Source organism: Lepidochelys olivacea (genome assembly GCF_965140295.1).
Source record: "Lepidochelys olivacea isolate rLepOli2 genome assembly, chromosome: 9".
Classification (NCBI taxonomy): Eukaryota; Metazoa; Chordata; order Testudines; family Cheloniidae; genus Lepidochelys; species Lepidochelys olivacea.
The window spans coordinates 38071704-38087642 of NC_140419.1; the positions used below are offsets into that span (position 1 = coordinate 38071704).

Genomic DNA, 15939 nt, shown 5'->3' on the forward strand with positions numbered 1-15939 from the left:
CACAAAACTAGTTTCATGGCAGCTGCAAATTAAAGAACTCTATCTGGTTACTAACTCCATGTTACATTTTACATTGATAGATGACTTTCCAGTTTTTCCCTTTTCTGCAACATGTAGTGTGACATGATGTGTATCGATTTTCCACCCGCTTCCCTCCTTTTTAATTCACAAGTATCTCTAGGCAGAAACTAAAATGTTACCCTCTTTACTACTTTTAACTCATGGTGCCACTGCTAACTGCCATAGATGCATAAGCAGATTCAGCTACTCTGGGGGCTTTTAAATTAAACAGCACTTGCAAAAGAGCAATTCTTATAAAAAGAATACAGGATATTATGTGCTGAGGTCCACGGTGTTAAGAATGTTGCTGTTTATCAAAGCAGCACCTTTAGTAGTTTTCAAAAGCATTTCTAGGAAGCTCCTGGAAAGTTGCATTATAACAATTTTCCAAGCATATTTTTCACGTGCTTCATTGTACAGCCTGGAATCCCAGCCAGAGTGTAGCTTTTATCGAATACAAATGTTTAAAAAAGGATTTTCCCCCTTCTAATTCAGCAGAACCATGATTCTTTTTCTGAAAAAGAGACAAAAGAAGGCCACTGTGGTGGCTTTCTTTTCTGCATTATGTGATTATCATAATCTCTAACATTTTTTTCAAAGCTGTGATTCACCATTTCCTTTCTTTTATGGTATGTTCATCACACTTTTGCTGAAACATTGGTTCACACACATGGGAGCCAAATTCATCCTTCACATAACTTCTCTGACACAAATGTAGTTAGTTACTTCAGGGATTGAATTTGCTCCAATGCAATAGCTATGTTGCTTTTTATTCCCCCTACTTTCCGTTCCCTTCAGGAGAGGAAAATCCCTACATCAGTGCAAGTTTAAAGCCTGCCTACAGCATTATAACATATTAGGGTTTATTAGACTGTAAATTTAACTGCCTGAGGTTTCTAACTCCAGGATGGTATGAAAATAAAAGGCGGTAAATAAGAGTTTTTATTTTTGGTATCAGGAAGCAAAGTTCTGTCAGTGATGCTAATTAACTGACAAAAAGAAAAGGAGTACTTGTGGCACCTTAGAGACTAACAAATTTATTTGAGCATAAGCTTTCGTGAGCTACAGCTCACTTCATCGGATGTGAAAAGTACTCCTTTTCTTTTTGTGAATACAGACTAACACGCCTGCTACTCTGAAACCTGTACTTAAACCACATTCCTCCCTCCCAGTCTTTAACAATCCAAGGGTGAAATCCTGCCCCCATTGAAGTCAATGGCAAAAGTCTTACTGACTTCACTGGGGCCAGAATTTCACCCCAGGTCTCCAGTAAAGCAATGCTCATAATAGATATCCATTTGTAAATAAATTTGTACTGTTGCCATTCCAAACTGAGGATGGTTTAATGGGGGAATTTGTTTGTAGCTGGTTTTTGAAAGCCTAGAGAAATGACCACAAAAACATCCTTCCTTATAAAGACACTGGACAGGGACTCTGGACATCTGGATTCAGTTTCAGGTGTGCCATAGACCTTCTGTGTGACTTTAGGCAATTCACTTACTTTCTCCATGCCTCAGTTTCACATCTGTAAAATGGGGATAATTAATACTTTGCCTGTCTTTTGAGATTGTACGCTCTCCAGCGCAAGGGCTATCTTGAAGTATGTGTTTTTTCAGTGATTAGCAAAACTGGGGCAGATCTGGGTGGGGGCCTCTAGGGATTGTTGGCCTAGCTCAGTGTGATGTTTTTTGTTTGTTCTTAAATATATGTTCACTGAGGTATTTTACCAACCTAATTTTGAACTTGCTTTCTCCGTAATGGACTGATTTTTAGGTACTTGGTGTAATACATATGACTTGGTTTAACGACTTTTCTATAAATGAAAACAAATGAAAGCTGCATGCTACCAGTAGAAGCAAAAGGATTAATTCTGTAGTGAAGAGCTGATGTACCTTTGTTAACACTGATGTACTTTTTGCTTTGATTCTTCACAGTGGGAGGAAGTAAGCATTATGGATGAGAAAAACACTCCGATCCGCACCTATCAAGTCTGCAATGTAATGGAGCCAAGTCAGAACAACTGGTTACGAACTGACTGGATTCCCCGCGAGGGGGCTCAGAGAGTATATATTGAAATTAAATTCACATTGAGAGACTGCAACAGTCTGCCAGGTGTCATGGGAACTTGCAAAGAGACTTTTAACCTTTACTACTATGAATCAAACAATGATAAGGAGCGTTATATCCGTGAGAGCCAGTTTGCCAAGATCGACACCATTGCTGCTGATGAGAGCTTCACTCAGGTGGACATCGGTGATAGGATCATGAAGCTGAACACAGAGATACGTGATGTGGGCCCATTGAGCAAGAAGGGGTTTTACCTGGCTTTTCAGGATGTAGGTGCCTGCATCGCCTTGGTGTCCGTCCGTGTTTTCTACAAGAAGTGCCCATTGACTGTACGCAACCTGGCTCAGTTTCCAGACACCATCACTGGGGCTGATACATCCTCTCTAGTGGAAGTTCGGGGCTCCTGTGTGAACAACTCAGAAGAAAAGGATGTGCCAAAAATGTACTGTGGGGCAGATGGCGAATGGCTGGTACCCATTGGCAACTGTCTGTGCAATGCTGGCTATGATGAGCACAATGGAGAATGCCAAGGTAGGACCAGTCATATTGTACTTTTCATAAGGGCTCAGTGCGGGTAATTGAATGAGAGATGAAAGTAGATGGAGTAAAGCCAGTAATTAGCAGCCCCTGTGGGATGCAATGGGACAGAGGTGTCCAATGAGAGAGTGCAATAGCTCCAGGTGGCAAGGCTAAGAAGTGTATAATCCTGACAAAACAAATGATGCTACTGCAATCAGCAGAAGGCAAAACACGTTTGCTAACAAGCACTTAGATTTGAATTACCTTGGTGTAGCCACTGAAATTGGATGCAAAAGTAATGCACTGGAGCCACCATCATTTATCTCTCTTTCACAAGCAAAGTTTGTTAAGCAGAGAAAACTCTGAGAAAGAAAAGTATTCCTTTTCTCCTTCAGGACTCAGTAGAGAACTTTGGTATTAAAACGGGAGAAGAATCAGTCAGAGAAACTTGGGTTTTATTTTGATGAGTTTAGCTCCCCCGGAAGTGTAAATCTTTGGTGTTTCACTTGTTGCAAATTTTTGTATTAAATAACCATTTGATATTTGATACTGCTGCCTTTGTTAAATATTTTCATTTCTTATAGGGGCTCTATTGTTGTCATTACAATGGAGGTGCTAGGATACTCTTAGAAATGCTACAGGCCTCCACCCCCCATACTATGCGCTGCAGAATTAGGGATTAAAGTTCATATAAAAGGCAGATTATCTCCAAAAAGATTTACATTTCCCCCTAAGATGTTACCATTATTTTATAAGTGAACTATTAGAAATCTTGAGCCTGATCTTCTAAACCCTTACTTGTGAGCATAAATAAAGATCAGCCTTTAATGGCTTCTTGTACGGATGACTGAGCCCAATCCTACAAAGTGCTGAATTGAGGGTGCTCAGCACCTTGCATTATTAGGCCTTGTATTGTTCTTTAAGATGTTTGGAAATGTAGTTTTGATCATAATGGACACTCTTCTGTTTTGCTACTTGTGCTTGTTTCCTAGGATAAGTTTAATATCTTGTTGTGACTAAGAAATTGAGAGTGAGGTAATAAAACAAACAACCGATAGTTTTTCTGCTAGACAAGTATAAGAAAAGAGCTATTTTTTTCTTAAATGCCCTACTGAAATCTTTTAGATGATAATTTACAGTCAATGTGAAGTTCATTGTTATGCATTGAAATTAACGGTTGGCAGGAAAGCAGTGCTAAGCACAAGCCTCTGCCTTCGTTCTAGCATTTTCATTTGGAGAAAAAATATAAGCATATCTTATCGTCCACAAAATTACAGTGGGCTGCAGTGAGAATTGAAAAATTAACAGCACAGTGGCAGGGCACTCTGTTTACAGTAAATTACTCTGTTTTATGGAATGTTGTGAAATAGAAGCTTGGAAATCTTTGCATGTCAGTAAACATACAAATGTGGCTGATGTGGTGACTGGGGACTATAGGAGAGCATCAGTGGCTGGAGAGATTTTATTATTTTGAAATGGCCCAATAACTTGTAGTCAAGGCTCCTTGACATTTTTACAACCCAATTTGTGGGAGGAGGAGGTGAATGAAAAAGGGATCTTGGTTTATTGCATGGAGATTATCCTGAGTTCTCTTCAAGGGCGATTGGGTCAGTATTGGGTCACAATGATGGATGCAGATCTAACACTTTTTTTTTTTTTTAGCTGTTGGCTCAAACACGAGCTAATTGCATGACAAATAGATACTGGGAGTTAATGTCTTCAGCCAGATTCTCTATAAACTCTCCACTGGGCCCATGAAAGTTGGACCCACAAAACCTGATTCTCCATTTCCTCAGTTAAAGAGAAATCTGATGGGGTCATATATAAAAGGAGAAAGAAACTCTTGCATAAAGCTAGCCTGTTGAAGTTATTTTCAGAGGATGCAAGCCATCAAGTAATTTTAAATAGTTAAAACCATTTCATCACTGGTTATTTGTGGTTTCCCTTTTGGCATTACCAATCCCAAAGTCAGAGTAGTGTACCAGGGAACTCCTCTGATTCATGAAGTTTACAATAAAGTTCACAATTCACTCTCTGTTGATTTCTACTGAGGTTAAGGCCAACTAGGCTTTTGACATTGCTGGAGAAGTTTTCCCATTTCCATAGTCCAGTTAATTTTACAGTTCAGCAAATTTGCTTCTCTCATAGGTTTTTCTGGGGGAAGGGTTGAGAGAGGGGAATGCTTCCCATGGATTTTGAGGGGATGGTGAGGCGGGACGAAAGATCTTAAGTCTGCAAAAGCCTATAAAAAGACACCAGCCTATGACTGGAACCTTGCAAGCAGGTTCCACCCCAATTGTTTTTCAATGGGTTGACTGTGGCAGGACAAATACAAGAGTATGTCAGAGGTCACCCATTTCCTCATCCATCTTCCTCCTGTGATCCTGAGGTCAGAGTTGATTGATTAAGATCTTAAAAGTTTGACAAAGGCTTGGTAGGCAAGAATAGTCAGGGTGGGTGCAAGGTGAGGGGGGGTGCCCCTGTTGTTGTGAGATCTAACGCTGGTCATCTGCTGGAGACTTCAGAAGCCTTGGGGACAGAACTACACTTCCTCTTGCCATTCTCATCTCCAGCAGTATATGCTAATGGAGGCCAAGAATGAGGAGACATGTCAGAGTTTATAAGGTGATGGTTGGATTGCCCCAAAAGCAGATGCAAGTTCATTCCAGCTCCTGATCTTGAATAACATTTTCTGAGCTGATTTTGTTCAGTCTTTGGTGGGAGACAACCACATAGTGTTAAGCAACTCTTCTTTCAAGGAGAATGTATGTCTGCAGTTAACAGCAGTTTGAACCTGTTGAATAGTTGATGCTGAGAATTAGAACAGGTCAAAAAAACAGGAGATTTTGGGGGGGGGGGGAACAAGTATTGCTAAAAAATTGCCCCTCTTTTGTTGGAAAATTTCTGACAAGCTCTCCTGAGGATAATTGTTCTGCGGAGACCTTGTCATCTGTCAAAAATCAAGGAAGGGGAAAAAATAACATCTTAAACTTTATTCAGCTAAGGAAGGTTCCCAGATATGATACAGTGGAACACTGGAATATTTGACACTGATGCACACAATCAAAGCTGGTTAGCTGAGCAGTCATTCTCCTCTCATGATAGAGGTTTCAGCTTTAACACCCAGTAGAAAGAAGGTAATTTTAACATTGATTTTTTGTTCTCTTCTTTCCCTCCCACCCCCCTGCCTCTGATTTGTTCTTTAATGATCAAGGTTTTAGGAAAAGAAAAAAAGTCATGAAGAATATTATTAATGAAACATGAAATTATCTTATTTTATGACCTATCGCAAGGCTAAGGTAATTACTGCTTTTGGGGAAAGTCAAGCCATAGTGTTTCTTTTGAATATGTCATTGTGATATAAATTATTTTACACTTTAAATATTGTATAAATTATTTTATTGTATACTCGTATTATACAATGAGTATAGTGTGATTTAGATGTAGTTATGTAATTTTCTTATCACAATCAAATGGCTGTCCATATATTTTGGGAGGGGAGTAAAAGGAAAAAAAATAGACAGATTATAAATATAATAGATTGAAACCATCTGGGATGGTTCTGATGCTGTGAAATTACAATTCTCAGTTTAGACCTGACATTTAGTGTAAATATGTGAGACAACCAAGAGCTTTTTTGCTATGATTTGTGTAAAGGTTATGAGAGTTAAGTGCTTTGTCTTCATACACTTGCTGTTGTGAGTTCTGAACAGGCCAGCTGGCAGAAAATCCAGCATCGTTTAAAATGTGGTTTAGAGTGTTGCCTTTTCATATCCTTGCCATTTTTGGAATTTTCCTCCTACCTTTGATAATGGCAAACTTAAGAAGCAATCCCTTGAGTAATATGATTGGTTTTATCTCTGTGGCTTTGAATAATGGCTGTGATCATTGAGAGAAACAATTCATTTTATATCAGAGGATCAGAGTTTAATTATTGTTCTTTTTCTGTTACACATTGGTTTGGTTGCGGCTAAATTTTTGCCAAAATAACTTAGCTGCTCTTTCCATCAGCACAAAGGGCAATCGCAGAGGTTACCCAGAGAGGGGAGAGTTGAGTTCGCCATTTAAGATGTGCAGACTGATTATTTTTTTGGCAACAGAAAAAATAAAAACTGGAAGAGAGAAGCTGCTGGGTGGGGGAAAGACTTATCTGTATAAAATAAGTGATTTGAACATATTCCTCTTTAGCAGAGTCCACCACATCTTATCAGGATAGCTCCCTATATGATTTTGTACCACAGTGTGGTGCAAGATGTCCACTTAAATATTTGGCACACTTAAAATCCCCCCCCTTAGATGTAAATCTAAAAAGTTCCTTTAAAATCTTCCTTGGCACATATCTGTGGGTGTGCTTTCATTTGGAATCAGTGACAAAACTATTATTCATTTATGTGAGAGCAGGATCTGGTCATTACATGGGATGTTATTAGTAAGAAGGAAGGTCAACAAACTATGTTAAAACTAAATGGGAAAAAAAATCCTTTTATTAATTTATTAGAAGACTGGATAGCAGCCTTCAGTTGTTTTTGTAAGATACCAGACAAAATTCTACTGATAAAAATCTCCACAACCTAGCTTGTGTTACATGTGATGAGACCTAGATATATAGTCTTTCCTGTCAAGGGGTTATTTTATCGGTGTCTAATAACATGGTCCCATGGTCTTGGATTTTATTGTGCTTTTGAGAAGGAGTGATTAAGCAATAGCTCAGCTGTATGCTTGTCTCTTTTGAGACTCCGCTCTCCCCTCCCAACTTCTGATCTAAATATCTTCTCTCATTTCATCCCATAATGTTGCATCTTTTTATGTTTTTGGGCAGCCGGTGAGGTCATATAGTTTCATGAATCAGAGACAATTAAAATGTCCATTTAGTCATGGGAATGTTATGAATATTCAGAGCCTGCTTCACCTCCCTGGGAAGCAAACATGTTGGTTTCCTTCTCTTTACTCCCATTGGAGACTAGGAAAGTTTTCTCTGTGAATGGGGATTGTCAACTGTCTGGCCAGTTTGCCTTTTGCATGCAGCAGATTCCTCATTTGCATATTTTGTATACACCTCATGCAAAGCAGCACACCCATTTCCCCATTTCACAAAGGAGATAAGAGCTTCCTTTGGCCAAAATCTCCTTCTGTTTAGGAAGACCCTGAAGATTTGGATTTTATGCAAATTAATTCTGTTTTGATTTAAGTTATTTCTTTAAGAGATACAGAGTGCAATATTTGTACAGTGTTCTTATTCTACCCCAGCTCTTCTCCTTCTGAATATGGCTGATTGTCACTCTCTACTAAATGCTGGAGCCCACTTGCTCATTTCAAGTTGACATGTGGGAAAGTGCTACACTCTGGTAAAACTCTCAGCTTGTTTTTTAAACTGATCACTCACTTGCAGTGTAGTTTCTAGTGCTTTTTATTGAGCGGGGGGTGCATGTTGCTGGGTGTGATTTTACTCAGTGTTTATGGGTGACCTTCTGTAGTTACATCTTTTCCAAGGGAACCAACTTCAGGAACTTCCTAAAAATAAAAGCATAAAGTTGTGTGTCTCAGGAAGACTCCAATGCAAAGGGTCAGTTCAAATGTGATGTCATTCCTTTGAGTTCCTGGGCTTGCCACAGGAATGAACTTGGCCCGGAATTATTAGTTTGGGGGATGGAGAGAATTCAGCTTGTAGTGCTCGGATAAACTTGCACAAATTAAACTGCTACATTTCTTTATCAAAAAAAAACAATCTCTGAGAAAAGAATGATTGCCCTCGATAAACTTCCTAATTACACATGCACCCATATATTTTGATTTAAGTAGCTTTCCCTTTTTAATTTTTTCGCTTTAACTTTACTTAAAATTTGCTATTGGCCTGCAGGAAAGCTGAGGCTCATTAAATGCTCCCCAAACTCAGGCTTGTTTGGGACGTATTTGTTGAAAGGTTTATTGATTTAAGTCAGAACACATGCTGCATGCATGTACTGTATTTGTTTAAAAAGCACTGTTTTTCATTTTGTGTTTTATAAATCAACAGTATGAAGTTAGGACTGTGATCAGATTAGGGGCTGCATTCTATAAACCATCAAGGCAGGGGCTTTTGTTGCAAATATAAGCATACAATTTTTAATGTCCAATTAGTGTTTAACTTAAAGATAATTTCACAGGGCCATAAATGGCACAGTGTCAGACCGTGTGGCATAATTAAGCAGAGGCAGGACTGTTTAAAACAACAAAGAAACGTGCAGAAACTTTGGTTTTGCCCTGTGCAATACCTCAGGAAGTGAGATGGTGCTGTTCAAAGTACAATTGGAATGGACTATTAGGGTTAAATAATACCAAGAGGTACTGTGTGCTTGGTATGTGCTTCATGAGTTAGTCATTTGTGCCAAGAGAAAATTCAGAGAGAAAGTTCTTTCTCTTAGGATAGGTTTAAAGTAGTGTTTGCATTATGGTAGCACGTGGAGGTCTCAGCTGAGATCAGGGCCTTGTTTTGCTATGTCTAGCACAAGATGGGCCCCTACCCTAACAACCTTACAATCTAAATAGAGAAAACAGGCAAAGTATGGGGAAGGAGAAGGAAGTAATGCTGTCCCCATTTTAATGGATGGGGACCTGAAGCATAGAGAGATTAGGTAACATGCTCAAGGTCATGTGAGAAGTCTGTGGCTGAGCTTGGAATTGAATGCAGCTCTCCTGAGTCCTAGTCTAGTGTCTGAGCCATCAGGCCGTTCTTCCTCCCCCTGACAGATCCACACTTCTCAAAGGTGATCCTAGGAACAATGTCCTAATCTGTTACAGATTTCCATCTGCTTGAAATCTTAAATTATCATTTGAACCAAGTTAGTTGATAATAATAATTTCTCTTATATATGTGAATACACAGCCCCAATCCAAGGCTGTGGTACAGTGTCTCAATTACCCAGATAATCCTGTTTGCTTGTATTTTTAAACTATGAAGCGCTGGGTAATTATTCAATTCTTAATAGAAGGCAAATGGCAATGTAAACAATAATTAGGATGTTAGACTAATGCGCTTCAAAGCAAATTGGATTTTTTTTTTCTTACTGTTCAGCATGAAGTCCTATAAAGCTAACAATTTAGTGGCAAGGAAACAAGTTCCATTTTGTTCATATTTTATGGTGTTATCTCTTCATGCCTTGTTTCTGTGAATAACAGTTTGCCCCAATGAAGCTGCATACTCCAGAGCCAAATGTTGCTTTAACAATTGGCTCCCTGCCGTTTGCTATTTGGCTATGCTCTCCGGTGGCTCCAGATTGGCTCTTTGTCTCCTTCAGTTCCAGGGGCTCAGAGGTTAAGAGAATACTGACTTCCACCCACAATACTGATGGAAGATAAATATGGACAGACCTGGTGCTTAGTTAAAGTACGGTCTTGGCTGGAGAGCTTTTCTGCTGGGCTTTATTACAGATAAATGGGCTAGATTGAAGATGTAATATTTTCCCAACTACTGTTCTTCTGAATTATAGTTTTCTTAAAGGGATCTGATCTTCCCTTGGTCTATTTCCATAATGAGAAACATAGCCTTATAAATAAGAGGTAAGGGCCTGAACCAGAATCCCACATCTAAATCCCTCTCCACTTTGGAAAAGTTAAGATCTGGATCTAAACTTCTTAGTTCCATCCAGTCTCTGTAATGGGCCAGAACTGGAATGGCCCAGCTCCAAAAGCCCTGAACTTGGAGAAACCCTTCTTAACTTCACAGCTCAGGCTGAGATTCGTCTCTACCAGAAATCCACATGTGACCTGGAAACAGATGCAAAACACTCATTGCTTTCAATTCTTTCATAAACGTTATGTATATGTAGTATAGTTCAGACTTTCCAAAGTCCATTAATTAAATCTTGTCAACATATCCATTCCTTGCATTGTATTTATCCACTGATTGAGGACAGTGCATGTTGGTAACAAAGGCATCAGGCAAGGAGGCTGCATCTTTCCTAAATATTTTAACAATGCCTCTGTCACCCATGGGTTTTTTTTGCTGAACATTTGCCATGCATTCTCATCAGAGTCTGAATGAATGGGTTCAACAATCAGCTCTGTTTCTCCATTGTCAACATTTTAAGAAAGGTTCAAACATTCATCAGCATTGATGCTGTTAATGAATTACAGCAGTTTCATTGCAGCTAGCTTAATTTTTATCCTGAGAAGAGCAGGAAGTTTGGTTTAAAAATAAATAATAAAAAACAATGAAACTCTTCAACAGGTTACAAATTATTATTTAAAAAAAATTGTATTAGTTTCAAAGTGTCTCACTTAAAGGGTGTGGAACAGTCTTTTTTTTAAAAAAAAAAAAATCCCAGAGGCTTCCTGCCAGACCAGATTGTGAAAGCATTAATTAACGAGTCTGTCTTTCCAGACATAAAACATATCTGACTAGAGAGATGAAAAAAGTGTCGAGCCGGGCTTCTGTGAACTTGGTGCTTGAATTCATTTGTTTTCAGTTTTAAGTGTTTTCTGTAGTTGAAAAAGACATCCCCACTTTGAAAACAGTTTCCTTTTGAAGTGTCCAGTCTGGCAATGATTGAAACAGCCTCTAGGCAAATTAGCATGTTAAAAGAATTGGATCAATACTTTCCCCTTTCCCTCCTTCTCCCTCCCTCTTTCTCTCTCTCTCTCTCCAGAGCAGAGAATTTGAGCAGCACTAGAAGTCTCTTGACAGCTGTGCCAGTATGATTCAGAACTGTCGATAGCGGTATGGGCAACATGGATATACTGTGATCAAGCTGAGACAGCTTGATCCAGTGCCCAGACTCTTTCAAGGATGGCCATTTGAAAATGGAGTCAAGAGAAATTGACAACTCTGGAAAGCTCAAGCAGCCCATATAATTATGGAAAGGATTAGAAGGAAAGTGTAGGGAGAAATAGGAGATCAATAAAGGGCACAAGTTGACTGAACTCCTCCTTAGATGTTGCAGTACTCCATTTGTAAAGCTTAGCCTGAGCATGTAGAAGATTTCTTTAGCCGTTTTCAAGAGGCAAGTAAACAAAAATTAAAAAGGGGGTGGGCTCAAAGACAGGAAACTTCTAGGTAGTTCTAACAGGAGAATGCAGCAATGTTTACATTGAGAAGTACTAGTTTACAGACTGCAGAACCCACTTCTGGTTTCTCTGTGAAAATTATTTTATTTTAAGAACTGCAACTCAGTTTTCTGGTTGCTTGTAACTTGCCTGCTTCTGTCTTTGAGTGATAGATAAAGAAAGGTATGTTGGTTGGGAGCCAAGGACGCTTGAATTCTGATGCTGTCTATTTCTGCAGCCGTTGGACTATCCCTGCCTCAAATACCCCATCTGTCAAATGGGACTAACAGTTCACCTCCCTCCTTCCCAGGAGTGCTTTGAAGATGTGAAGTGCTGAACATTATACCACCTTACCAACAGGTGCATCATTAAATGAAAACCACTTCCTTTACAGCACTGTGGTAATCTAATTAGTAAATGGTGCTTGTTGAAAGTCGTTGCTTTGCCTGTCCTTTCCCCAGCATAAAAAAACCTCTTACTGATCCAAATTACATCCTAGTCTTCCTGAAATGGTGGCTTCTCAGCACAGCCTTTCCAACTCTCACAACCTTTGGATGACATTTACATCCAGTTGTAAATGCTGTGGGGTGGCTGATTGGTGTCAACAGGAGAGCAAATCAGTCTCATGTTTTTTCTATCTGAAATTGTTTTGAATGATCTGTATATCTGCCATCCTATCCTCCAGCTGTGAACCTCCTGTTCGTCCCATTGCTTTCACACACACACAAATGAGCTGGTGCGTTTTGCCCACTCAGAATTACATTATTGAATTTCCTCATTCCTTTTTTGTAGATTGTAAGTGTCCAAGTTAGAGCTAATAAGATCATTAAAATCAGGAGCTGGTTCCTAGATATAGTCCAGTTACTCATTAAGGGCTCTACAGTTAATGAGAATATGATTGAGATAATATTTAAGGTTTGCAGCGTTGTTGTAGCTGTGTTGGTCTCAGGATATTAGAGACAAGGTGGGTGAGGTAGTATCTTTTATTGGACCAATAAAGGATATTCTCACCCATGATATTTAATATCAGATTGTAACAGTGTCGCCTACCCCGTCTGACTTCAGGCTAGCTATTGCCTCAGTTTCCCCTACTTGGGCTCCCCAGTAACTTCAGCAGAGATTTTCATGTGTCACATAACACTTCCAGGGTCTGGGTTTATTGACAAAGTTCACAAGAAAATACAAGAGCTCCCAGCCAGCTTTCCTGGTTGCCTCACTTGGTGCAGGGTTCTTAGTCCTGTCTCTGCTGAGGCTTTCCTGTAGCAGACTTGTTCTCCCCACTTCAGCCTTCCTCACTGGATCCTGCTCCCTGCAGGCTTGCACCCCCAGGCCCTCTGCTTGGGAGGCAGGGAGAGTTTCTGTGTAGAACAGCCCATGAGTTAGACATCCTTCCAGTCTCTCCCTGCCCTCAGTCAAGCAGCATCTGACACAGATTAGCAAAAATTATAGCACTGAAAGTTCTTTTTGCATGAAATGTGAGCTACTGAGGGCATTCTCAAACCCTGCGCAGACACCCTCTGTTGCGTCCCAGATGTATACAATGCAATGTTCGGCGTGTATTCCCTTCTCAGTCTTGACTAGAGCTTTGTAATAACAAAAGAAGAGACTGCTCCAGAAAATCCATACAGGGTTGTACATTGGACCCACTTCCTGCAGAGAGGGGATTTTGGGTGTTGTAAATATTGAGTGCTGTAAATATTCTTGAAGTGCAGATGTAATCGATAAAGATCGCAGTTTTGTGGCTCACTAGTGCATTTCAGTATCTTAATTTAAGGAGTCCCTACTAATCTTAGATTTGTTGCAATATTATAGATTATGAAAATGAATTCAAATAATTATGGGCCACCGTTTTAGAAATTGTCTGGAGAGGCTAAAGGTGATGAATTTATGAGAGAACACACAACACTAGTTCTGTTTATCTACAACCACTTACAATACTGGACGCAAAAGAGCTTTTGAACATGGCAGCAACATAGGAAGCAAGGGTGTTGTACCTGCAAGAGAAAGCCATCGAGAGAGAGAGGTTTCTTGTATTTTCCTAAGAGCCTGGTGCTGGCCATGGTCAGAGACAGAATACTGAACAAGATGGATCTTACAGCAGATCGACTGGTAGTACCTGAGAGCAGAATTGAGACACCTTCTTCATTTCATGGTGGAACACACCATGTTGTCATGGGGTTGTGCATAGACCAAAAGCAGTCTGTGGCTTTATTAAGGGATTATTTCTTCCTCTTCCTGTTAGGGATATGCTGTGTCAGTACTCCGGGTCAGCTCTTTGAGTGGGGCATGGGACCTCAAGGGGCTGGAGGAAAAAGATGATTGTATACCAGTTTTGTGGCTCCCACATTTCCTGGGGCTGCCGGAAGCTTGTTTGCTCCCCAAGTTAGAACAGCCCTTGTACTGATCGCTGCAAGGTGTCATTTTGCCAGCCAGGTATTGCTGAAGTGCAGGAGTACTCCAGCCATGTGTCATCCCCTTGCCTGGTCACCTGTGTGTCAGGGGCCAGGATCTAGCTCACTGTGTTTCTCAGCTTCTTTTAAGTTCATTTTTAACTCCCATTTTTATAATGTGCACTTGGCTAAGTTTCTAGAGAATCCTTGATAGTTTGACCTCTGAGTACACCTGTATTGAAACCTGGTTTTAAGAATGCTCTTGTAACAGACTAATGAATGGGCATTTTTATGCAGGTTTGCTCAGCACCCCTTACTGGCTAAGTTTACTCTTGTGTAAACATTACCTTTTTATTTGGTTTGAAGTTTGCCCTTTGAAATCCAAACGCATTCTGTCAACCGCTACTCTCTCTTCCTAAATTCTGGATGACCCCGCAAAGAGAGAGATGCTTATGCAATTATTTTTTAAATGGCCCTTGTTTTAAGGAGCACGGAGTAATTACTATTTTGTTGCCTCTATCTCTGAAAGAATGGTGGTAAAGTGTCCTTCAGCATTGCTAAGTAACAGGGAAGATATGTGCTTGGTAGGGATAACTCCTTGAAAATTTGCAACATGTAATAATTATCACATCACAGTAACCTTATGGTCAGTCAAACAAACATGTAACCTTTCTTCCTCACAGCTTAAGTCCTCAAAGAGAATCCTCTGCAGACTTTTGGCCAAATTGTGCTGTAACTTACACCTGTGTCACTTTAATGAAGTCATTTGGATTGCACATGGAGGACAGAATTTGGTCATCAGAGGACAACCTGAATTAAATGGGAGGGTGGAAAGATGACTAAAAAGGTCACATCCAGGGCATCTGGTTTTGTGTTGAAAGAAATATTTCTTTTTAAAAACCTGTCGTAAAGAACAACTAGATTTACCAGCAAATACTAGCATATGCTGAAGTGGACTCTTAACATTTCCCATGTCTCCTGTGTGATGCCTGCAGACTTGAGCATTGGCATTAGGGTACTCTAATCAATTTCTAACTGAGAAGTTGGTAGCCAGGTAGGTCTCTGTGGATTGGGAATGACTCATCACAAAGAAACACTGTGAAAATTTGGCTCCATAGCTCTATATTTGCTGGAAAATAGCCTCCTCTTTTTCCAGATTTTTCAGCAAATAAGATGTTGAAAAACCAGAAAGCTAATGTAGAATGAATTTTGTTCTTGCATGGCTAACTGGAGATGACTATCTGTGATACAAAAATACTTAAAAAGACACCGCCAAGGTGATTTGACCTGCCTTTTCTCTTTATGTAAGTTTGCAATTGCTTCATCATTCCCTTTTCAATCTATATCTGATTGCGCAAAATAAATTCTTTAAAGCCCTGTGCTCATAGTCATGAATCTCACCACTAACCCTACAATAACAAATAAGTGAACTGAAATGATACAAGGAAATACAATACCTCTAAAGGAGCTGATCATTAGGGGTCAGAATCTGATATCCCTACTCTCACTGAGTAGTACTTTACTCCACAAGCAATTCCTTTGGCTTCAGTGGGTCTGCTCATATAAAATACAATTCAGTTCGACTTGAGATATCAGAATCTGACCGCAACACTGTGGAAAATAATTGAAAATAATGAAATAACTAGATGGTGTTCTTTTAACTAATCCAGGTCCAAATCCTGGCTCAGGATTACAATGGAATAATGGGGACATTAGCCCCCTGACTCCTAAATTCCCCACCTCCAGATTGCCATGGAAAGAATCTTTGTACTGCTGGCTCCATTGTGGCTGCTGGCTGGCATTTCTGCTTTGGTGCAGTTATCCAGCAGTTACTTCCAAAGGTGCATGATCCTTTTAAAGTTCCTCAGCCTGTGGGTTCGGT

At 39.8% G+C, this 15939-nt stretch overlaps 1 protein-coding gene across 2 annotated transcripts in view; it reads left to right on the top strand.

Annotated features, from left to right (window-relative positions):
• Positions 1-15939, top strand: part of EPHA4 (EPH receptor A4) — a 123776-nt gene that overhangs the window by 5264 nt on the left and 102573 nt on the right. For both annotated transcript variants that reach the window (XR_014712904.1, XM_084638466.1), the window contains exon 3: positions 1995-2658. Coding sequence is in view for 1 of the 2 variants with exons in the window: in XM_084638466.1 (XP_084494592.1) it covers positions 1995-2658 (664 nt within the window). In the remaining variant the exon portion in view is untranslated. The remainder of the gene's footprint in view (positions 1-1994; positions 2659-15939) is intronic.